The sequence below is a fragment of the Eucalyptus grandis genome, chromosome 3 (genome assembly GCF_016545825.1).
Source record: "Eucalyptus grandis isolate ANBG69807.140 chromosome 3, ASM1654582v1, whole genome shotgun sequence".
NCBI classification, from domain to species: Eukaryota; Viridiplantae; Streptophyta; class Magnoliopsida; order Myrtales; family Myrtaceae; genus Eucalyptus; species Eucalyptus grandis.
The window spans coordinates 14034003-14058044 of record NC_052614.1 but is presented as its reverse complement, the minus strand read 5'-3'; the positions used below and the strand labels follow the sequence as shown (position 1 = coordinate 14058044).

At 41.5% G+C, this 24042-nt stretch overlaps 3 protein-coding genes and 3 non-coding genes across 6 annotated transcripts; 3 read left to right on the top strand and 3 right to left on the bottom strand.

The window, feature by feature from the left end:
* The first annotated feature begins 2395 nt into the window (after window positions 1-2395).
* On the top strand, window positions 2396-6951 carry LOC104436593 (probable chlorophyll(ide) b reductase NYC1, chloroplastic). Its single transcript, XM_039309007.1, has 10 exons — window positions 2396-2951; window positions 3428-3505; window positions 3646-3781; window positions 4028-4102; window positions 4215-4410; window positions 4872-4940; window positions 5204-5343; window positions 5477-5599; window positions 5827-6019; window positions 6396-6951. The coding sequence occupies exons 1-10, from the start codon at window positions 2588-2590 to the stop codon at window positions 6585-6587; spliced, it is 1566 nt and encodes a 521-aa protein (XP_039164941.1). The 5' UTR covers window positions 2396-2587; the 3' UTR covers window positions 6588-6951.
* A 4106-nt stretch (window positions 6952-11057) lies between these two features.
* LOC104439073 (proline-rich receptor-like protein kinase PERK1) lies at window positions 11058-15399 on the top strand. Its single transcript, XM_039309332.1, has 9 exons — window positions 11058-11216; window positions 11351-11708; window positions 12184-12699; window positions 12997-13083; window positions 13179-13249; window positions 13356-13432; window positions 13771-13915; window positions 14336-14497; window positions 14685-15399. The coding sequence occupies exons 1-9, from the start codon at window positions 11058-11060 to the stop codon at window positions 14955-14957; spliced, it is 1848 nt and encodes a 615-aa protein (XP_039165266.1). The 3' UTR covers window positions 14958-15399.
* A 578-nt stretch (window positions 15400-15977) lies between these two features.
* On the top strand, window positions 15978-20997 carry LOC104436592. The gene is made up of 12 exons (XM_039309331.1): window positions 15978-16244; window positions 16565-16759; window positions 16879-16963; window positions 17120-17195; window positions 17395-17571; window positions 17662-17764; window positions 17994-18103; window positions 18194-18283; window positions 18397-18477; window positions 18702-18827; window positions 18866-19552; window positions 20227-20997. Exons 1-12 carry the CDS (start codon window positions 15998-16000, stop codon window positions 20317-20319), a joined length of 2070 nt encoding a protein of 689 aa, XP_039165265.1. The 5' UTR covers window positions 15978-15997; the 3' UTR covers window positions 20320-20997.
* Window positions 20998-21662: 665 nt separating this feature from the next.
* On the bottom strand, window positions 21663-21754 carry LOC120292361. Its single transcript, XR_005550157.1, has one exon. It is a non-coding gene; the product is annotated as a small nucleolar RNA snR60/Z15/Z230/Z193/J17 (small nucleolar RNA).
* A 120-nt stretch (window positions 21755-21874) lies between these two features.
* LOC120292363 lies at window positions 21875-21960 on the bottom strand. Its single transcript, XR_005550159.1, has one exon. It is a non-coding gene; the product is annotated as a small nucleolar RNA U83 (small nucleolar RNA).
* Window positions 21961-22297: 337 nt separating this feature from the next.
* Window positions 22298-22401, bottom strand: LOC120292362. Its single transcript, XR_005550158.1, has one exon. It is a non-coding gene; the product is annotated as a small nucleolar RNA Z43 (small nucleolar RNA).
* Window positions 22402-24042: the final 1641 nt, after the last annotated feature.

The following is a 24042-nucleotide window of genomic DNA, read 5'->3' as shown; positions in this document are numbered from 1 at the left end:
ATCTAGCGAGGGTTGTCAGCCCTCGCCTAGTCAAATCAAGGGCCATCGCTGGCTTTGGCGGGGTCGCCCAGCCTTGCCACAGCCAACAGAGGCCCTTGGCCCCTTTCCCCCTTAGCCCCTCGTAGAGAAGGTTGGCAACCATTGCCGGTGATCAGCTTGAGTTCAATGACCCTAGCCAACCCAAGCTTTACCATTGTTGGCCCTTTCTAGAGATGGTGGGGCAATAGTAGCAGCAAGGGTCATAGAGGCCCTCGCTATATGCCACCCCCTCCCTTTTATTTTTATTTTTAATTTAATTTAATTAGTACTCATATTAAAAATCAATTTTTAAGGGCAAAATAACATCGTTTCGAGACAAACTAGCCGCATCAACACAACGTGAATAATTTTTCTTAAAACAATTGCCACCCTCGCGAAAAAAGTCATCGGAAAATGCCACGTTTTAGTCTTTTGGTCGAAATTTCTAATTGTTGATACTTAAGTGTCTATTTCTTCTCCGATTTTGACATTTAAGTGTACATTTTAGAAGTTTTGGTATTTAAGTGTCTATTCATGTCCACTTTTGGTACTTGAGGCGTCTAGCACTCTAATTTACGACCATCGTAAGTTAACAATACACAATGGCTACACCTTCAATTTGAAAAACAACTCCTTTTGCTCTCAAGACATTACGTTGAAACCTCAAAATATGTATCGTTCAACATAAGTTTTGAAGCATGATTGGGATGAAATTGTAACATAGATTAAAGTTATGCTAACAAACTTTAGCGGTCAAGTCATAGTGGGAAAAGAAGCGAAAACGAAATCTCCAATATTACCAACCTATATGCTCAAGTCACATGCATTCCACCTAATTTCTACATGTTCTGCCTAATTTTTCCATTTGTATCCATCGCTTTCCCTTTTCTTTTGTTGGTGTTTGCACAAAAAATTAACAAGATCCTCGATATGAATAGACATGCAACTAGACCACCGGCCGTGGTGGCTTCACTGGATAAGGCTCTACTGATCCTCAACGAAGAGGTGAAGGGTTCAAAACCCAGATGAGGCACTAGGTGTATTAAGTGTAACTCAGGGTGGTGGGTCCTCCTGCTTAAGTGTCACCTGGGGGTTTACGGCGCGGCTGTCAGCTGCAAGCCGGTTCCTCCAATACCAAAAAGAAAAAAAAAGACACGTAACTAGCATACAAGTTATTATTAAACAGGTGGGCCATCATTATCGACCATAAGAAATGTCACTGATATTGATATACATCGACGACCATTAATCTTTTGTTGATATACGATGGTGTATAATTGACGATGACAAGTGTCATAGCAGAGTTGGTTGGCAAAGATACTGATTAAAGAGAATCGACGATTGAGGCTCCAAATAGGAAAGTGATATTTGAGAAGCGGCAAGAAATAGTTGTGATATCCTGATTTGAAATCATTCATCAAAGAGACAAAGTCCCTAGATATTGCGGAAAAGAGATGAAGTTAACTCCACAAGGGTGAATGATCGGTTGTGATTTTAAAGTAGAAATCACCTAACACAAGAACATGACATTATGAGAACATGAGATTGAGATCGTCGAACATATGGACGTATGGTTAAAAGTGCATGGAAATTGCTATTGAGTAGTTGTTGACACAAGCACTAGAAATGAGAGTGCTCGACTCTTGGAGAGTCTACGTGCACAAACAAACAAACATCTCGTTTTTCTAATTATCATGATATTACTACACAATAGTTAGTTTTCAAATTCGCATCGTCGATTATATTTTGGTGTGTTTCCTAGCGGTAATTTCTAGATATGCGTTGTCGATTAAATTATTCTTATTTTTCGTCATCGATTAAATTCTGATGTTACACCTTCACGTTCTTAGACTTTTTTACTGAATAATTCCAACAAAATTTATGTACATAGTGACTACATTCGTAAGTTTTGTCGTCAATTAAATTTTGGTACAGTTTCTGTATATCCAATCTTGTTTAAACTAAAGTTATTGATTTTCTTGCCTACGGGTGGTCGCAAGAACTTTATCTCCTGTAAGAAAAACGACATACGATGAAAGATATCTACTTGCATCACGATTCGCTTCACCAAAGCCACATCGCTCATCCCGCATTGATTGGCAAGCCGAGCCGGTAGTTATTTCTGTTTTATCCAGAGCGGTTAACTGCAGACATTTAGCAGTTACTTTTAACGATCACTCCAACCCCGGATCGATCTGCTTACAGATTGCTTGACAGGTACACTCACTCACCCGCCTCCTTTTTCCGCTCTACCAGGCGTAGAAGCTACTCCAAGAAACCAGACCCACGTCGCCACGTGTGGCCCGCGCACGTACAGGATTGGGTTTGCTTCAACGTGTGGTCGTCACATTCCACTCCCTGTCTCTGGATCCACCTCGTATCCGTCTCCACCTTCGCGCGGATATTTTTGATGTCTTCGCCCAATCATTAATATTTTCAAAACCTCACGAAATTCGGTAGGCAACGGTGGAAAAAGGAGAGAGAAATATCAGTCCCCCCGCCCCCGGAAAAGCTGGAACTGCACCCTTTGCATGAGCCGCCCGGTTCTTCCTCACACATTCGCTCGTCCATGGCCACGGTGACAGAGCTTCACTTGTGCTCGGGAAGGTTCGATCGCCAATTCGTCAGTTTTAGAGGGAACCCACGAGTGTTCTTGCCGGGTTTTTTCCATACGGGCTCGAAATCGTTCGGGAAGCGGAGTAGGTTGTGCGTGCGGCATCGGTGCCGGTCGTTCAGGAGCGAGGAAGATGGAGACAGGGAGAGGGATGGCGAGAAATCGAGGGACGATGAGGTGGAGGTGGAGGTGGAGAACGAGAGAGGTAGGGTTTTGGAGTCGACGAGGACTGTTTTCGTGGGTGTTTCTCAATTGGGTTCGAAATTGAAGGATGATTACAACAAATCGGTGGCTGAGCTTGAGAAGATACTTTCCGCTGTGAGTGTGCATGGACTGTTTGTTTGTATGCTGGTGTTGTTTAAATTGCTTGTCATGAATTGCTCATCGGGATGAAGTAGGATTTCGAAGGTAAATTGAGTGTTCGTCGATTGAATTTGAGTGCTCTCTTTATGCTTTTGGATAAGGTAATTTGATGGAAATAGAGATTTTTTAGAATGGAAATAGAGATTTTTTAGAATGAAGTAGCTCAATATAAGCACAATTTGTTCAGCTACCTCAGAACAATTCTTTATTTATTTATTTATTTTTTTTTTTTTGGGGTGGGAGGGGGATGAGATTTTCGGGTCCTTTTGTTTTGGCTTCTAAAGGGAAAAAAAAAATCATTTCTTGCTATGATTATTCATGTTAATCCCTTTATATTGGTTATAACTCAGTTATGTGCATGATTTCAATTCATCAAGTTTTTTTTTTCTAATTGAAAATCCTCTCTCTCTCTCTCTCTCTCTCTCTCTCTCTCTGCTCTTCAAATTGGAAGATACATCATAACCATGATGAGCACTGGAGTGATTCTTGCTGTTGGTTTCCAGATGTCAGGTTAGCCAAATGCAATTTTCGCCATCTTATTGAGTGCATCGACTGTCACACATGATGGATGTCTTTTGCAGGGTTATCATTTAAGTTGATGCTATGTATAGTAATGTGAATATTTAATTGTTTGTCCATATCTTTTAAAGGTGGAGATAGTCAACTGGATACGTTGATCTGGTATAGCTGGCTTGGAGGGGTTATAATTGGAACAATGATTGGTGCTAACATGGTGTTAGATGAACATTGTCGAGCTGGTCCGCGTAATGTGGTCATCACTGGAAGGTAGTTCTCTCTCCGCAATGCAGGCGATTTCACTCTTTGTTTATTCTCAGTCCCTGTAGCAAAATCGTTGAGCGTTCTTTAATAAGAGCTCTATGAATCAGTGACCTTTGGTTCATTGGTCTTTAGACCAGGTCCTGCCGTTTTCAGAAGAAAGATCTGTATGTAACTGGATGTGTGACGTCTCTGAAACAATAATATCTGTTGTTTTTTAACATCCTTCTTAAACATCATCACTGGCTGATGCAGTACGAGAGGGCTGGGAAAGGCACTTGCTCGCGAATTTCTTCTTTCTGGTGACCGTGTCATCATTGCTTCCAGAAGGTGATCCTTTTGAAACAATAATATTTATCACCCACTATCAATTCTATAGCCTATGCTATGCTTTCAACTGTCACTCGGGGTCCTCATCAGAGCTTGCTTCTTTTGACGGCAGCCCTGAGTCTGTGGACATGACAGTCAAAGAGCTCGAACAGAACTTAATGGAAGTGAAACAGGCTGCGAGTGACTCATCTAAGACAAGTTTGGCACACGCAAAAGTGGTGGGAATACCATGTGACGTTTGTAACCCTGAAAATGTGCAGAATTTGGCAAATTTTGCCATTAGTGAGCTTGGTTCTATAGACATTTGGGTGAGTGCTCTTAGTTTGTGATGCTCATTTCTATCCAAGTAGGGACATTTTGTGGGCTTCTCTTGTTAATGCACCACTGGAAATTTACATTCCCATTGCAGCCTCCAAAAAATCTTGATGACTAAGCCCATTCAGGAATGACATAGTAGGAAAGTGCAACAGATGATTTCTTTTTCTTTTCTTTTTCTCTTTTACCTGTGAAGCTAATCTTCTTGGAAATCTCTTGGCTTATCATTACTTCCTTCAGCTTGTTTACTTCTTGATAATCAAGAGATCCATGTTTTTCCGGGTGGTACTTTTCTATTCTCTGTTGTTGTCTGCTTAACATGTTAAGAACTCAAAATCTGCCATGTAAAAACTAATTATGCCAGTACAATAATCACTGTCCTTTCTAAGTCTGTATTCAACAAATTCCATGTGGCGCACTAGATGTTTCAACGTTGTGCATTTCAACTTTTCAGATAAACAATGCTGGCATAAACAAAGGATTTAGACCATTGCTGCAATTCTCTGATGAAGATATTCAACAGGTAGTTCTGTTCGACTTTCATTTGTTGAATGGTGGCTCTTACATTTATCATTTTTAGACATTTGCGGGGTGTCATTTTTCTAAAATGGTTTTGCTTTAGCCCTCATAGATGGCCCTACTCAACTGTGATACCAATGGTCAGAAAATCTTGTGCATTTCAAATAAAGTCAAGAAAAGCAAAGAGCAAAGAAAAACCCTTTACTTGCTCATGTTGTTGTATGAATTCAGCTTGATGCAAACTCTCTCATTGTGGACATGTAATAGATCGTATCAACAAACCTAGTCGGCTCAATACTTTGTACCCGAGAAGCCATGCGCGTGATGAAAAATCAGGCTAAGGGGGGGCACGTATTTAACATGGATGGGGCAGGATCTGGCGGATCAAGTACTCCTTTGACAGCTGTGTAAGTTTCATTCTTCATCTAACGTTGAATTTTGCCCTTATGCACACTCTGACCAACTTAACTCTTTGGTCTGGTCTTATTATCACCGGGGTTCTCAGGAACTGACTGTAACGATTCATCTGTTAATCTGTAGCTATGGGTCAACAAAGTGTGGTCTGCGGCAACTTCAGTCATCTCTCCTTAAGGAGTGCAAGCGGTCCAAGGTGGGAGTTCATACCGCATCTCCTGGAATGGTTCTTACAGATTTACTTCTGAGGTGATCACGAATCCAATCTTGCCTTCTATACCATGCATCTGCTGTCTTATATGCATTTTTCTTGGGCTCTCCAATGGATGTGGTTTATCTGATCATTCTAAAATTTTCTCAGAGATTAATGGTAGAGAATGAAGCATCACATGCATTATTTCTTATCTAATTGTCTTGGACCTGGTTTTCAGTATTAAGTGACGGTCTAACCTTTTCAATGGGTTTGTAATTTGTAGTGGCTCGACAACAAAGAACAAGCAAATGTTCAACATTATTTGCGAGCTTCCTGAAACGGTTGCTAGAAGTCTAGTTCCTCGGATGCGGGTTGTAAAAGGGACGGGCAAGGCGATCAGTTATTTAACCCCTCCTAGAATCCTACTGGCCTTAATCACTGCGTGGTTGCGACGAGGTCGCTGGTTCGATGATCAGGTAATCTATTCAGTGAAAGCATTGGTTTGAATTCTCTGTTGCGAAACCAATACCATAGTTTGAGCATCATCAATTTGATTGCCTAAATTATGTTCCTATCACCTAGAAAGAATAGAATCGTTGCGAATGCACTGTCAACCTCTTTCCAGATATTAATTTTGTGGGACATGTGTCGAATAGAGTGGCTGCTAGACAATATCAGTCTTGATGAATCTCGTTATGAAAATCATGCAAGTATCATTCAGTGTATAAACCGCACTTGCACAATTTAGTACATCATTATTGATGGAGAAGGCTGCTGATGGTATAGCCTCATAACTTCTAATTTATTTGTTGTCGACCTAGAGAAATTGAATGCACGCTATTGCTGCTGCAGGGGAGGGCATTGTACGCCGCAGAGGCGGACCGACTTCGCAACTGGGCCGAAAATCGCACGAGGTTTTCTTTCACCGACGCAATGGAGATGTACACTGAGAACACTTGGGTGTCGGTTTTTTCGCTCTCCGTTGTTTGCGCCTTCATCATTCTTTCCACCACAGGAACAGGCAGCTCATTTCCAGGCACGTGAGGAGCTCTAACGAAGCATTGCAGCAAGAAAGCCGGCAAAAGAACAGAAGTGATCCCAAAAGGGCAGCATATGGATTGTGCATACAGCTGGTGTTATTGTCTTCAATCCAGCGTTCATATGCTTTCTGAATGATATATCTGGCTGCTTGCTCATGAACTGTCGAACCTGTTCAGTTTTCTTGGAGCGAGGGCCCAGGTGTCTGACGACGCACATGTTTCGAGATCCCTCGACAGGTTCAACGGGCCCTAAGATAGTTCTCTATAGCCAGCCATTGAATTGTAGAAATCTAATTTTAGCGTTATCTTTTACTTTTCCACAATATTCCTCTAAATTTATCAATGAAAGATTTTCGTTTAAGCTGTCATCTTTTCGCACCAGTCACGAACGTCATCATCAATCCGGATGGATAGCAAATTAATACAAATCTAATCACTATTGTAATTTCTGAAGCACACACAAACTATATAGCTTAACAAGTACTTAGAGCACCTGTCCTTTTCATTTTAAAGAAAGGTATGATACCGTCCTGTAGCTCTCGTCGGACTTGGTATTAATCAAAAGGGCTCAAAGACGAGATAAGAGAAGTCGGTCGGTCAGGGCGTGGAAATATATTATGTATGGCCAGAAGAAAAGACGGGTCAGGCACGAACATAGAAAATTCCATGCCTTCATTGTCATGACCTTGAACGGCTCAAACAAGATGTGCCGGATGTTCTCTTACGTGGATATTCTGGGTTCGCGTATAATTGTCAAGTCAAACTAGGCTTCTCTGCTAAGCAAGCGGGAAGGAGGGAAAAACATGGAAGTCAACAATATTTTTACGCCTCAAAAACATAATTGTCAGGAGGTGCAATGATAGGATTCGTTATTATTTCAAAAGATCTGTAGGTGTCACTTCTGCGCGACGCTATCCCATCCGCTAAAACAGGTTATAGAATAACCACCGAGGCAAACCTTCCTAAAGCATCCCAAATATATAGTAATAATCTGGAAAAATTATTCAAAAGATCATAAATTCATTGTATTATTGTCAATCCAATCTTAAATATTTTTAATTTTATCAATCAAGTCTTAAATATTTTCGTATTTTATCTATTGAGTCCATATGATCAATTTTGATCGGAAATCCATAACATAAATGTTAACTGTTTTATGTGGCGCAATCAATATTAATGTGAATAATTTTTATTAATATTTTAATATTTTATTAAGTTTTTATTTTTCTTTCATTTTTTCTTTTTTTTTTTTCTATTCTTTTCTTATTTTGTTTCTCCTTCCCTTCTTCCTCCTCTAACCAATCGCCAAGCCTCAACGACCAGCCAGAGGCAAGGGCCATTGAGGGAGACCTCACATGCCTTTGGCGAAGCTTGCCCTCCGCTGGCCACTGGTGAGAGCGAGCCTTGCCTGCCCATGGTTAGGTCAATCTCATCATTACTAGGCAAGGTCAAACCTCACCAAGGGCATGCAAGGCTTGCCATTGCAAGGCTAGTGAGGTCAACCTTTGCCTAGCCACGGCAAAGTCAATCTCACCAACGTTTGCTTTGGCCAGTTGTTTATCATCGCTAAAATTGGCAATCGGCTAAAGAAAATAGAGAAGAATATAAAAATTTAAAAATTATTAAAAATTATCAATGTTAACTATTTATGGATAAAATATAAACTTAATTGGCAAATTGTAAAAATGTTTATGACTTAATCAAAAAAATATAAAAAAAAATTTACTACTAAATTGACAAAAGTATAATAAGTTTAAAACTTTTTGGACAACTTTTCCATAATAATTTATAATCCTGCTCCTATTCTAAGTCATTCTTGCAAGTATAATGGCAGTTGTAAGCAAATTCATGAAATTATACAGAGGAACAAAATACTTATTATTCACTAATTTGAAGGACAAACACATGAGAAGTTGAAACATTTAATAAATATACTTAATAAGTGCTTCAAGAGCACTCATTAACAAAATCCACACTTTTTTTTTTGCAACAAAATCCGTACTTTACCAGGGAATGGTTGAAGTAGTCCTCTAATAGATTTGCAAGTTCCTTTCACATAAGGATGATTACAATGACAATTCAAGCGAAATAAAACCTTGTTAACTACCGGGAAAGCAGGATGAATGGGATGCATATGTCGTGATGACTAGTGTTTAGGTAGTTTACCTTTTTGGTACTAGGCAATTTGCTAATAAGATAATCATTACCCGAGATGCTATTCTTCAACTCTCCACCTTTACTTAGATTAATGGCGTTTTTGAGGAGGGGGATTCCAGTTGATAATATGCACGTTCGGAGATTGAATATGCTCAAATTTAAGTTAGACATTGGATTAACAAGCTTGTGGACGAGACGACTTCTTGACAATTTTGAAGTCAATCAATTTGAAGAAGTAGAAGAAGAAAAAGATCCAAGAAGATCCATAGTTTATGTTACTATATTCTAGGAAATGTGTACATGGTTTGTCTGCCACCTAATTAAACACTTGTGATAGGGTTGAGCATAATTTGAGTGTACAGTTCCAGGAAACCCCCCATAAAGAACCGATTCCAAAAAACTAAAATCAAGAACCACCCTATTAGTTCTATGGATTCACCCGAGAATAAGATTGCTAGTCTGAACCACTCCTCAAGTGGATTCATGGAACCAGTCTTCAATCCCCCAATTTCTCACCGACGTGTTCACGTCCCTCAAATACTTTGAGCAAGATTGATTAGTTGAGATGTCAAGATGTGGGCAATGCCCATCTCTTACTGGCATTACACAGGGTCTCCTCCATTGGTTGGTGTCTCCAACCATCACAATCAAAAGAGAAGATTTTTTAACGGGTTAGTGAGAAGAATTTAGGCAATCGAATACAAGTCATCATGACTTTATTTTCACATTTTATTTCCACATTAAATAGAGTGGGCAATTAATTACTTAAGGAGAATTAACTATTTGGTAAATGACATAAAACATACTTAAGTACTTAACATTTTGAATTGTGGCTGCATTTACATATATATGCATATCGATCCTGTCTGGATGGATGGTTCTATGTCTGGAATTAAGAATTGGACCAAACCTCATGAAAATCACCGGTTTCGGGCCTATTCTGGGCGACTTGCATGCACACCCTTACTCATAGCACACTCTTAACAAGGGCAATGACGATTGAGGACATTGAACTCATCTTAGTACGTGCGCCCCTTCAGGTGCGGCCTCAGTAGGTAAAATACACACCTCTTTTTTAAGCCCTCGAGCGACAACTTTCGTGATCCTAAACCCACATGAAAGGTCGTCCCGTTGCCGTGTGAGGTTCGTTCGATCCAATAGTTCACGACAAGAGCACAGGAACAACCCAATCTTCCCCAATTCAGCCCTGCGTCCAAAATAACAAATTAAATAAGAATAAAAGAAAAAAAATATGACAACCCTTTTTCTTTTAGGAAAATGTCACAAATGGTCCATATACTTTTACTTAATGTGCAATTTCGTCCCTAAATTTTCGATCTGCTCAATTTGATCCATAAACTATTGATAAATGTATGATTTAGTCCCTGAACTTTTGATCGGCTCAATTTGATCCATAAACTATTGATAAATGTTCGATTTAGTTTTTCGTTTTTCTTTTTTTCCTTTTTTATCTTTTTTTTTTTTTTGCTTCTTCTCTTTTCCCTTCGCCGGCTCCGGTAGAGGGACATTGGCATCCGGTGAGGGTCGCCCTCGCTACCGTCGGGCGAGGGCTGTCCTCACTCGATGCTAGCGAGGGCGACCCTCACCTGTGTCTAGCAGGACAGCTCTCACCGGACACCGGCTTCCCTCCGTCAAAGCCAACAAAGGGAAGAGAGAAGAAGCAAAAAGAAAAAGAAAAAACAATAACAAAGGACTAGATTGAACATTTATTAATAGTTCAGGGATCAAATTAACCGAACCGAAAAAGTTCAGGACGAAACTACACGTTAAGTAAAAATATAAGAACCATTCGTGACATTTCTCCTTTTCTCTTTAAAGCATAGTCAAAGGTGGGCCATTGGCAACTGACCGTAATCTAAATAATAAACATGCCCCGAAATCCAATCCACATCCGGACGGAGTCGACTCCGTCCCGGAAGAGAGAGAGAGGTAAGAAACGCGGGGTCGGGCGGGCCCGGCCGATCCGACGTTGCGTGCTCTGTCCGGAGCAGACACGCTCGCGATTATGCCCCGCTCGTGCGCGGATGTCCCGAACGGTCCTTTCCCAGGGAAAGGGAAAGAGAAGCAGAGCAGATCAGAGGAAAGAAAGAGAATTTTCACGCTTTTTGATGACGAAGCACGACTGACACGAGCTCCTTCCTCAGCTGAAGAACCGATCCTCCTCCTCCTCCTCCTCCTCCTCTTCCGCTGCTTTCACACTCTCTCTCCGTGATCTTTCTCCTTATTTTTTTCTGGTTCCGATTCCTTCTGGGTTGTTGCCGAAGCCGCCGGAGAAGACGTCCCCGGAAACTCGGAGATGTCGGCGCCAGCTCCGGCCGGGCCCCCTCCGCCGTCGCCGCCCCCCGGCCAACTCCACCGCCCCTGCTCCTGCTGCGCCTCCGCCGTCCTCGCCCCCTGCGCCTCCTCCGCCGGTGGCCGCCCCGCCTGCTCAGCCGCCCGCCTCGCCCCCGCCCCCGCCCTCGGCCCCGGCCCCGGCCCCGGCCCCGCTCTCTCCTCCGTCTCCGCCGCCGTCGCCGTCGCCGCCGACCACGACCCCTTCTCCGCCTCCTCCGCCCAAGACGCCGGCCCCGGCGGCCCCGGCGGCCCCAGCCCCCGCCCCGCCGCCGGCGCGCCGCCCGCTCCCCTGCTTCTCCGCCGCCTCCCCCGCCGGCTTCTCCTACAGAGGCCCCCCCGCCTCCCGCGACCGGCGGCTCTCCGCCTTCTCCTCCTCCTCCTCCGAGCAAAGCGGGCGGGTCGCCGCCCCCGCCCAGTACACCTGCAGCCTCTTCTCGACCGCCGCCGCCGCCGCCGCCCTCGTCGCCGAGCTCCTCGTCGACTGGTCTGGTGGTGGGGATTGCCATTGGCGGGGTGGTAGTGCTGGCGGTGTTGGTTGTGGTGGTCTTGTTTTGTAGTAAGAAGAGGAGGAGGAGAGACCCTCGTGCCGTTCCTTTCCCGCCAGAGCCTAAAGGTATGAACTTGGGCGAGTTCTATATTTCATTTCCTTTCTGAGAATTCATCATGTGTGTAGTCCAGCTGTACCATGTAGGATACTGGGATTTCTTTTCTGCTACTGATTGTTGAAGGTATCGTTTAAATTCTGTGAATGTCTCCAAGTTCAACTCGACGGGATGGCCATGAGAAACAATAAAACTTTGGTGTTGATTCTGAATTCCGAAAGTATAAAGGCAGAGGGAGTCATGAAGGAGTTGCTCGACGGATGAGGAGATTTAATATTTTCATCTTTCATCTCTTTCATTTCTTTTCCACTCGTCCTGCTATTGAACTCGTATTATCCGAACGTGGTTTTCTCTAATTTCTCTCCAGCCCTGTTCTCAATCAAGATTTTCCTATTGGAATGGCATTTGAGCTCAATTCCCAGATAGCTTCAGTATCCGTTTTCATTTCTTCACTGAATTCCGTACAATAACTTCTGTGTTGACCAGATGACCCTCTTGGCGGTCCGCCACAACATTGGCAACAGAATGCACTGCCACCCACTACTCCACCTGCATTTGACTCACGTCCACTGCATTCGCCCGTAGGCAGCACAGTGCCACCGCCATTCACGAGCAGCAGTGGAGGCTCAGGCTCCAATTCAGGCCCTGAAAATCCATATCCTTCTCCATTGCCAGGCATCGAATTAAATTTCTCCAAGAGCAAATTCACGTATGAGGAGTTAAGGATGGCCACAAATGGATTCTCAGATGCAAACCTTCTCGGACAGGGTGGTTTTGGTTACGTGCACAAGGGGGTCCTTCCAAATGGGAAGGAAGTCGCAGTGAAGCAGCTTAAAGCTGGGGGCGGCCAAGGAGAGCGTGAGTTCCAGGCCGAGATGGAAATAATCAGCCGAGTACATCACAGGCACTTGGTCTCCTTGGTAGGGTACTGCATAACGGGGTCTGAGAGACTGCTCGTTTACGAGTTTCTCCCGAACAACAGCTTGCACTTCCACTTGCATGGTATGTAAGTGTTGTAGTATCTCACATTCTGATCGATCAATCTAATGCCATGTACTATTTTGCCTACCTGCATTAGCACCCTTTCACTGCTTGGCCCACCGAGTTACATCCAGAGATAAGAGAATGAATCCCTGTGGTCACGTGGATGTGGAATGTCTAATTGTCATTAGCAATGTAATAAAAATGAAGCTGTTTCGAAAATGCAGAAACGTGTGCGCGTATCAGCAAATTGACATTTTGATTCCAGTCAATGCTCTGGCTAAGAGGATCTAATGGAAGTAAATGGCCTTTTTGCAGGAAAAGATAGACCAACCATGGATTGGGCGACAAGACTGCGAATCGCTTTAGGATCTGCCAGGGGACTTGCCTATCTTCACGAGGACTGTAAGCCTCCGCTTTCTCATCTTTGTGCATGCTCACTTTAGCACAGAGAAAAGGCGATTATTTGCTTAATGATGTGGGAGTTGATTCTTTTGCAGGTCATCCTAGGATCATTCATCGTGATATCAAGGCAGCTAACATCTTGCTGGATTTCAAATTTGAGGCTAAGGTGAGAATCGTGCTAAGCCCTGTATTTTTTAAGGCTCTATGGTCAAATTCTTCTGTATAAAGCTAAAAATCACATCTAGAAATTGAATACGAATACTGTTCTGCAGGTTGCTGATTTTGGACTTGCGAAGTTCTCTTCAGATGTCCACACTCACATTTCTACAAGAGTGATGGGAACATTTGGGTAAGAATTGTAGTTGTGCATTTTATTGCTCAGATTACCCTCCAGCTTTCAAAAAGTTACCCTTTTCTTGCCACTTTGTCCCACTAAATTATATTCTTGACTGTCTGTTTAATCTGGATTAGCGCAATTCATGTGAAAATGTCACCTCATGCCCTAAAAAATGGCAGTGGATGTATTAAAAATTGGGTTCTTCTGTTGTCTCTTGACCATTACAAATCTGCTCAATAATAGGATCATACTGAGACAGTGTCAGGGACATTATCCAGTCTTTTTGGCATGGGAACTGTAGACGTAGCAAAGAAACTAAGAAGTGGGCTTACATTTCTTGCAACTTGCAGCTACCTTGCTCCAGAATATGCATCGAGTGGGAAACTCACAGATAAATCAGATGTCTTCTCCTTTGGAGTAATGCTTTTGGAGTTGATCACAGGACGCAAACCAGTGGACACAACTACCAACTTGCACGAGAGCTTGGTTGACTGGGTAAGTAACAGATTGTCTCAGTCAGTCCTTCCTAGCAGGGACACAAATGTTGTTGAAGATCTTCAAGTGTTGAAATGGGAAAGAACAAGTTAAAAGAGAATGTGAATACCCTCTAGTTTTTACTAATGCGCATTGCACACTGCTTTTCCTTTATACAATCTATTGTTTGACAGAACATATTGTAATAGACAACTACACTGTTGTTGTTATATGTTGCCTGATATATAACTCATTTGGCAAAGGCATGGTAGATTTCATCTGTGTCAGCTGTGCCCCATAGCTAAAAAGTTCAACATGACCGGACTCTTCAGTCTTAATCCTGTTTTCGTGGAAGTTGATCCAATAGGTTCAGTGTCAAGAAGTATATTCCTTTTCCTGGGAATTAATATTTGTTAGGACAATATTCTTGTGTAATTACAGGTGAGGCCCCTGTTGGCACGAGCTCTGGACGATGAAAACTTCAACTCTTTGGTAGATCCGAGGCTGCAAAATAACTACAATCACGATGAGATGGTTCGTATGGTTTCTTGTGCAGCTGCTTGCATACGTCATTCAGCACGCCGTCGACCAAGAATGAGCCAGGTAATGTTCAAATAATCTAAAGCTCTTTGCTTTTACTTTGCCAACTTAGTTAATCAATGGAGTTAGTCCAGCAGAAATTTGGTGTAGTCAATTTTTGCTGGCTTTTTGATCTAGAAAGAGGCCAATTTGACACTACTCGAGTTTCAGAATTGGGTATGAGGTTAATCAATTACTGTAAACTATTCAGATTGTCCGTTCTTTAGAAGGCGAGATGTCCTTATCAGATATTGATGAGGGGGTCAGGCCTGGGCACAGCACCGTGCATGCAAATTCGGAAGAATTGAGAAAGATCAGAAAAATGGCATTCGGGAACCAAGATTACTCGAGCAGTGAATATGGTGAATCAACAGGCGAATCCGGCACTTACCGATCTGGCTCGAGTGGGGATGCCCACTCCTCCAGAGAGATGGAGACTCGGAGGATGATGCGAAATACCCAAGGTTTCAAAGGAGGCTCTTGACTATAATTTACACTCTGCCATAAGCTTTGCACACTTCATCTCTTGGGGGCGCTGACTCATGCTGGATCGCGAGCAAGAGGCATGTGACGAAGCTGGCAAAGACGCCTCTCTTCCACAGGCTAACATGATTCTTTTCTCCTTGTGCTTCCGAATTGTCATTTTGGTTTTTCGACTTGTAACTGAGGGTAACCGTACAGAAAAGTGACAGCCGGAGCTCAGCCGATTCTTTAAGCAGTTTTCTGCACTAATTGTTTTGTAAAATATGTCCAACCTCTATACACAAAGTTCTCAGTTCTGGTTGACTTGCATGTGAACTGACAGTTTGACTAGCTTTTTTAGTAGAGAGAGAGAGAGAGAGAGAGAGAAGCATTAATCAGCAGATTCAGGCGACTTCCATTGTTAGACTCTGCAATTTACAGATATAGTGAAGACCTTTAGGGACTGACTGATGTATCTGTCCATATATTGTCTATGCACATACACGTTTGTATCTAAATGGGTGCTCGCAAGTTATAGACAGGTACCGTGCAATGTCGAAGCCACAGAGATGTTCTCAAAGTTGCAGGAAGCACAATGGGCCTGCTGAACAATGAGCCCGATGACCAATCTTCGTGAATTCCTATCAGAAAAATAGTGAACTTTGAAGCAAATCTTCAGAAAGATAGAATATATATGATTGAATGTGACTTCATCATAATCATCGGTTTACAACAAGATCATATGTTCCCATCACTCTTTACTTATATGAGACTCGCTTGGACTCACATATCGATCACACGATAGAAGATATAGTAGTGGCATGTTGAGATCGACCAACATTCCTATGCAATGCAAAATGCCCAACTCCACACGCTAGCCAAGCCCACATCAAATTTCCACTCCAAGCGTGGAAATTGAAAAGCCAACATCATGAGACGGTTGCCGCCTGCTAGAGATGAAACGACGTCGTTCTTGAAACAGCTTGCTGCAAGGTAACGCCGAGGCGCTACATATAAATTCTGCAGCGAGAGAAGAAGATAACGGGCTCGAAGCTTGTGCTGATGGCGCGAGGACTCATGCTCACTTCGCAGGCCAAATCAACTTCGACCACCTTCCTCTCTTCCCTCTCGACATGTTCGGCCCCGCCCGTCTCCCGTCGCCGCGGTTTCCGCGCCTCGAGCCCTTTCGCCCGCTTCTTCTGCAAGTGCGCTCGTCAAGAGCTCCGCCCGGTACCGGTCACGACAGCGTACGAGGAAACTTTCTCGAAGCGGATGGCTCTTGCCGGTCTCAAACCCCACCACCGTATCGGTCAGTCGTTGGTTTCTGGTTTCTTGTTTTGTTTCTTGGTTTCTTTTACGATGAGAGTGCTTTATGTGGTGGGAATTTCGCTGCTTTCGTCGTTGTCTGCGCCGTGTTCGTCGAAATGTCTTGCTCCGGCCGACGGTGCAAATTCCGTTACTGGGCTTTATCTTGCGGATGTCTGCGCTCGACCTTTCTCCTGTACAGTGTGGTTGAATGAGTAGTTCAAGACTACATTTTGGAGATGCTAATCGTGAGTACGCCCGAAACTGCTCTTTTTGCTGCCATCTCAAGACATTGAGGATGTTGGGTTTTGGAAAAAATTTCAGCTTTGGGAGTCTCCGGTGGTCCTGATAGCATGGCACTATGTGTTCTAGCTGCTGATTGGAAAATCAGTGGCCTTGACCCTGCTGGCAAAGAGAGTGGGTTTATTGACGGGCTGTTGGCGATTATTGTCGACCACGGGCTGCGTGCGGAGAGCCGAGAGGAAGCAAATATGGTGCGTGAGCGCGTTGCTGAAATGGGTATGTTTGATCATCTCATCATTTTTCGTTTTTTGTGCAAATTGCACTAGGCATGGTGTTTTTGTTATAAGCATAGGTATGATCTGATGGAATTGATGGTTAATATAGCGCTTTTATAGGTATCAGATGTGAGATTGCCTGTTGTGAGTGGAAGGATGGGAGGCCGGAGCAAGGAAACTTGCAAGAAGCAGCACGTGAAATGAGGTTTCTGTATTGTAAAACTTACTGTAATTAGTTTGTTATTGATGTCTCTGGCAAGTTTGTTGTTAGTGCTTCCTCCTTGAAATTCCCAGAAGATGCCTTTAGCCTGATTAAAATATTTGTCCAGATTAAAATTCCTGATGTCTTTCCAAACTACAGGTATGAGATGTTCCATAAAGTTTGCATCGAGCAGCAGTTTGGCATCCTGCTTCTTGCACATCATGCTGATGACCAGGTCTGTAGCAAGTTAGGAAATCCACAGCTAATGTGTTTATGAAGACGTTTCACATTAAAATTTGTGCCTTTATCTGGGACTTACTATAAGCATAGCAGCTTCTGTTTTAGGGCTCCAATGACACTCCAAATAACTAAATTGCAATTCAAAGACTTTCAAAGGAGTTAGGTGCTGAATTAAGTGCCAATACACCTTGCAGGCTGAGTTGTTGGTTATAAGACTGTCACGCAACAGTGGTGTGCTTGGACTTGCTGGCATGGCATTCACTTCTCAAATTTTTGCCAAACACGCATATTCTCAAGGTGTAGATCCAATGAGCGGCGGTATTCTTTTAGTGCGACCTTTTCTGGATTTTTCAAAGAAAGATATGTACAAGGTGAGATGAGAAGAAAACTTGGGAATATCTATAAACTTGTTTGATGTTATTTCATCATTTTTATGCACTAGTAGTGTTGATTTTCTGCAGATTTGTCAAGAGAATGAGCAGAAATGGGTGGAAGATCCTTCAAATAGAAGTCCCTTATTTGTCCGTAACCGGATCCGAATGTCCTTGCAGGAATTTTCATCAAGTGAGTTGTCACTCATGCTAAATCTTTCACATGATCTCATGGAGTTAGATTGCTTTCTGTACATATGAGTTAGTTCTTCATTAATTTGTCATGACGGGATAAAATGTTTATTATTACATTCAAACATTATTGATTTTATATTGTGAGGTTAGGTATTTTTCTTGTTTGGTTGAGTTGCTGCTGCTCGTAACTTTTAAACATATTCAACAAATGAGGCTCTAATTTTCAGGTGTCTTTAGCTCTGAATTGCAATCTCTGATTTCTGCTTGCCGAAGAACACGCACGCACGTAGACAAAATATGTTCAAACTTGTTACAAGAGGCAGTGACTGTTATGGACGTAAGCAGCCTATTTAACTAATGTTACCTTATTCTTTCTCTGACTTCCGAGTGCTATGTGTGAACATTAAAATTCCGTTGCTCATTACAGCAAGGATATGCTGTCATAGATTTGAAAACCCTCAATCCATCAAAAGTTGAGGACATTTGCCTGGCAAAATTCATTGCACATGTTGCACAGGTAATGTGATTCTTAGCATATTATTTGTGGATAATATAGTATCTTCATGGTTCCTTAATAAATAATTCTGATGTGGATGCACTTGCTAACAAATATTGATCTGAACCCATCAGTACATCTCACAAAGACACAGACCTATTCGCAGTAACACGTCAAAATTGCTTCTGCGCTATATGCGTTCATCTCCGTGCAAGGTAAATTTGCTTCGTCGACTTGCATTTGGTCTCAGTTCATCACTTCCTTCTATGGAAGCAACTCTCTTATATGTTCTCCATGTCCTGAAGAAAATTTATATTCCTTGAGGTTAATCCTCTTTTCTTAAAGCATTTTGGCATGGTAAGACACTAATTTGTCAACCTTGGGGAATCTTGTGTTCTAGTTAGCTCAAAAAGCTAAATAATTCTTCTCAATCGTGCAGACTTCCCTCACCGCAGCTGGTTGTTACCTTTGCCCAGCTCCTGGATCTAGAGGCACCAAAATCTTGGTTTGCTGTTCTGTTAACTGTCCTTTGCCCTCGAAAGTGGAGCTTTTTACTCAGGAAGCAGTGCACAAGAGAAGTGTGTTATCCCATACGATCTCAAGGAAATCATGGATAATGCAAATACAAGTTCAAATCTGTCATCCGCAGATGCATCGGATGTGCATTTTTTGAATGTAACATCTGGATCTGTTCTAGACGAAGCCAAAAGACTAAACCTCATAAGTGAGTCCACCTATAGAAGTGTTCTCATGTTGCAGGAGGAGGAAACAAATCGTTTCAAATATAAGTCTGATGTGACACCAGACTATCGACCAAAGTATGCAATAGAATCTGTTGGTACATCTCACAATCAATGCCTTCAGCCTGGACAAATGGGCTTTTTCATGAATAGATTTTTTATCTCATGGAAACCATGCAAGGAGGATGTTTGCAGGAAGTTTACTCAAGAAGAAACTAGCTCCAATGGTGGTTTGGCTGTAGAAGGCTTGGACTATAAATGCACGTTTTGTAGCCTTGGCCATGATATGGTAGCTGAGATACGTCATATGATGGAGTCTGACTGGCTTTATCTCGCTGAGTTGTCAAAATCTCAAAATGTGAAGTCTGATCCAGATAATGCTGTTTCAAGTAGTGTTACGGAGCAAGCTGCAGAGAAAGCAAGCTCATGTCTTGATTATGCAAGGGTATCCGCAGGCAGGGTTCTCCAGTTGTTGAAACCTATTCCTGTTGCCGTGAGAAGAAGCTTGCCTGTCCTAGTTGATTCTCAGGGACTTCTACTAAGCATTCCGGTATGTTCTTTCATTACCCAACTTTTCTGTGCTTTTTTCAACATACGGAAGCAGTGTTGGGAAGAAGCCACAGTATTATATGTCGGGCTCAGTCAGATTACTAGGATCAGTGCCTATTCTTTTTCTGTATTTTCAGTTGCAACTTAAGTCTTGCTTTTTTTTAGTGCTATTTCCTTCCGATATGTCATTTGATGTAGTGTTGTCTCGTATGATCCATAAGTTGATAAACCAGCATTGCTCTTCTTCCTATTTGATGTCTTTTGGATATTGTTCTTCTCTGTACTTGGTATTGACCTTGTAGTTTCTTTTCCTTCTTTTGTGTTGTCTTTTAGTTCTTTTGTTCATGTCAGCTACATTTGCGTACTAAATTCACCATGTTTCCACTCCCCTGTCTGAAGCAATTCTTCCTGTGATCTATGCCAGTCATCCCTTCTTACTGGTTTCCTCTCCAGAGCTTATTGTCTCCTGCTTTAGCTTCTTTTGCGCATTGCATTCTCCTATATGCAATAACGTTAACTTTCAGTCACATTAATTTGAGAGAAACTCAAGTTTCATTAAGCCAAAAAAGCATAACGGAAGTTAAGAAATTGATATTTTGTTTTTCTTGATTCATTTCCATTTCCAATTCATGCTCTGTCACTTAAATTCTGATAATTTGGTTGTTTCCATTCCAGAGTCTTTCTTTCAAGCATTGCCCTTGTCTAGAGATTGAAGCCACATTCCAACCCAGAGTTCCACTTGGAGGAGGACATAACTCATTCATCTGATGGTTCTTTTGCTTAATTTTCGTCTTGCTTCTTACCAAACATCTGGTACATTGGGCAGTCCGTCTCTCAAAAAGGATGCTTTTCCTTGAAGGAGAGATCAAGTGTTACTTTCCACCCCTGGCTTACTGAAGTTGATAAAATAGCATTTGCCATATACTACAAGGAAGGAGTCCAATTTGTCTTGCGTCAAGGTTTGTTTCAAGATATCAAAAAGGCACATATCAATGATCATCGCTCTGTCTCCCTCCTTCAACTAGATAGAGTGGAAAGCACCATTGATCTTGGAATTCCTTTTTCCTCGAAGTTAGTTAAGACAATGTCCCGGGCAAGTTGAAGCAGTATCAACACTTGATCTCTCCGAGTTTCTGTACCCAGTAGCGGAAAGTAAATGTGTCCACAAACCATGGACGCTTCTGTTGTACTGATGAAGTCCCATAAAAATTATACGGAAGCAGATGGAAATCGAGAATTCCAGTTGCAGTTTTGCTCGCGTTGTAATTTGTTAGTTGTTTTCTGTACCATCTTCAGGAGGACCAGTTCATAGCCTATTAGAATTTACCACAGGTTCTCTCAATCTGGCTGTTGAGTGGGATGATTTTGAGTACATTCAAGGTGGAACATGGTCATGTCACACGTCATTCAGGAACTCATGAAATTAGTTGAATAGATTTTCTTTCATTTCCAATTTTTTTAGTTTTTTTCTCAATGAATCTTCTCATCTGGCAATCCATCAGGTAGGGATTAGCAGTAGAAATATGAGATTAAATCTCAAATCTGCAACTAGAAGTGGAGAGGAAGCATTATCGAGGGAAAAACACATCAAGTCCCAACTTTGGTTTTGGTTTTGGTTTTGGGTTTTATTTTATGTGAAATTTGAGTTTCCCAGAAATTTGAGTTTTCCAGTAACTGGCACTTCTCCGCTTTCTATGAGTAGAGATAAAATGGTTTGTGTTGCCCTTGCTTAGGGATCTTGCCTTAACTAGACTTTTAACACACTATTTTACTCTTTAACAAATTAGGGTCCAACATTGCTCATTGTTCAATTTGCTCAAGGACCATGCACCATGGCCCTTGCATCCGTGTCTCTTATGTCAATGACAAGACAAGATCAACAGAGAAAACTCCACCACGTACGTTTTCTTTGGTTGGTCAAAGAAAAATAGCTGAGATATGTTCAACTAGGGAAGAGATGAGATTTGTGGAGTGAAAAAAGAATTCATAGGAACAGATTAAAAATTGAATATTGCTATCAAAGTTCTCCAAAAGAATCTACTGTAAAACAGACAACACAAGGCAACAAGATCCATCAGGTCTTGCAAAAGATAAAGATTAATTCCACATGGTTGGGTCATCAGATAGGAGCGAAAGACTATTGAAATGTTATAATCACAGGGATTATCATCTGAACTATGCTTCTAATCATCACATGACCAGCTCCTCAACAAATCACAACTGTAAAGATTTAAACCCATTTTTAAAAACTTGTGATACCCATGAAAAAAAAAAGAAGGAAAGAAAACGCCAATGGCAAATCAATTAAAGAAGAAAACTTCCAGGCCTCAGAAGGAAGGCAGTAGAGTTTCTGTGTAAATCACGAATTCTCATCCACAAGCGCAAATAGCATCTCTTTCATCATAGGCAACAGGTTCAAACATAACGAAAGTAATATACTTCACATGAAAGCTTGCGAAGATCTATAAAACCACGAAATAAAACCCAAACGTCTAAAGGACAGAAGAAATCACAAAGGTACAATGAAGAAAGACGGCCTCATAGAGAAGATTAGATGTGTCAACATCGTTAAATTCAGACATATGCTTGTCTTTGTTTAAAAAATGTATAATCATCGGCCATCTGCAATCAAATTCACAGACCAGCAAAAAAGAACAAAGCTTTTTCTTTCTCCGAAATTTCAAGAACCAAGAAAAAAGAGAAAAATCGAAACTTGGCGTTCTTGTTTTTGGAGGGAGATGGAAAGGGACTCAGAATATGGGTGGTGATATATCAGGATGGTCGGCAAGGCCCCTGAATCGGAGCCAGTTACGACGAACGAGACCTTTCACGATACAATCGTCACCGTCCCCTAAAAAAAAAACCAATTTTTTCTTCCATCCGATCCGATCGAAAACAAGAAAAACAAGAAACAAAACAAGGGGCAATCGATGAACCTTAGCCAGGAACCAGAAATTGGAAGCGCAGTAGGAGAAAACCCTAGAGAGAGATGAAGAAGACGACGAAGAGAGATCGAGGAAACGTGAACAGCTACGGTGAAGAGGGGAAGGGGAGATCGTGCGTTTAGGGTGGTTTAGGGCTTGGGTTTGGGATCGTGGGACTACGCTTATAAATAGGCGATTTTGGGGGTCTAGGGTTTCTTCTGGATTCGAGGGCTCGCCGCGAGGAGGGGAAAACGGAAACGTCGGCGTTGGATAGAGATGAGCCTTTCCTTATTATATTTTTTTGGAAAAATGTCACAAATAAACCATCAACTTCTAATTAACGTGCAATCTTGTTTCTGAGCTTTTGAAATTTAATCTATAAACTATCGATAAATGTCCGATTTAATCATTGACTATTTGAAAATTGACCAATTTCATCATTTCACTAATTAAAGTTAACGGAATTTGGCATTTTGGTATTTTTCTTTTCTTTTTTCTTCTTCTTCTCTCTTCCCTCTGTCGGCTCAGGGAAGAGAGAAGAAGAAGAAAAAAAGGAAAAAAATCATCACTGGTTTGAACTAAATGACTAGATCAAATATTTATTGATAGTTTAGGGATCAAATTTTCTTGCAAATCAAAAGATGTCTCAAACCCTACTTTTTCCCTTGATTTATATATTCTTAAATTTTTCACATTAAATAGAAGTCCATGGACTATTTGTAACATTTTCCCTATTTTTTTTGGTTTAGAGATATAAAATATTTCTAGGTATTAGGGTTTAACAAATTTTATTTCATTATGGCTAGAGCCCGCACGATTTGGTTTTTTTTTTTTTTTAATATTATCTAGTCTAGCAGGAAGATGGATAGAAAACCAAGGACCTTCGTTATCTAGTCTAGCACGAAGAATGAATAATTTTTTGAAGATTTTTTTAATCATAATCCCTTATATCGCTTGAAATGATTAGTTAATAAAAAATATTTTCGTTTCGTTTATTCATTTTGATAAGTGATAAGAATTATTATATTATCTTTAGGAACATAATTTTCAAATCGTTTATTTCTCGCGAAATATAGACTTTTGATTTCGATTAGAATTATAGCCAAGTTGAGTTCGCACTATAAAATGTCGAGTTTGAGCTCAACTCATCTTGCATATTCATCGCTTGAGTTGAGCTTGATTGAGTATTAAAGAATTCCTTCTCGTACTCAACTTTGCTAGATTATATAATCAACCAATGGACTCAAATTCAAGATTAATAAGCTTGCAAATCTCGCATCAATATGTGAGGTTGAGTATTTCCAGCTTATTTTTAGGAATATTGAAATGGGTATTCCTTGAACTTTTCAATATTTAATGTGGTTTCTAAATAATTTTTTTATTAAATTTAGTCCTTGAATTTCAAAAATCTATTTAATTTAGTCATTTCGTTAAAAATTGTAATACCGTTTAAGAAATTTGACCAATTTCTATTAACTTATTGTTATGTTTGCCTTCCTGGCATTCACATAGCTAACATGTGGCTGCCATGCTGTTTTTCCCTCCCATTATTTTGATCCCAAAACGA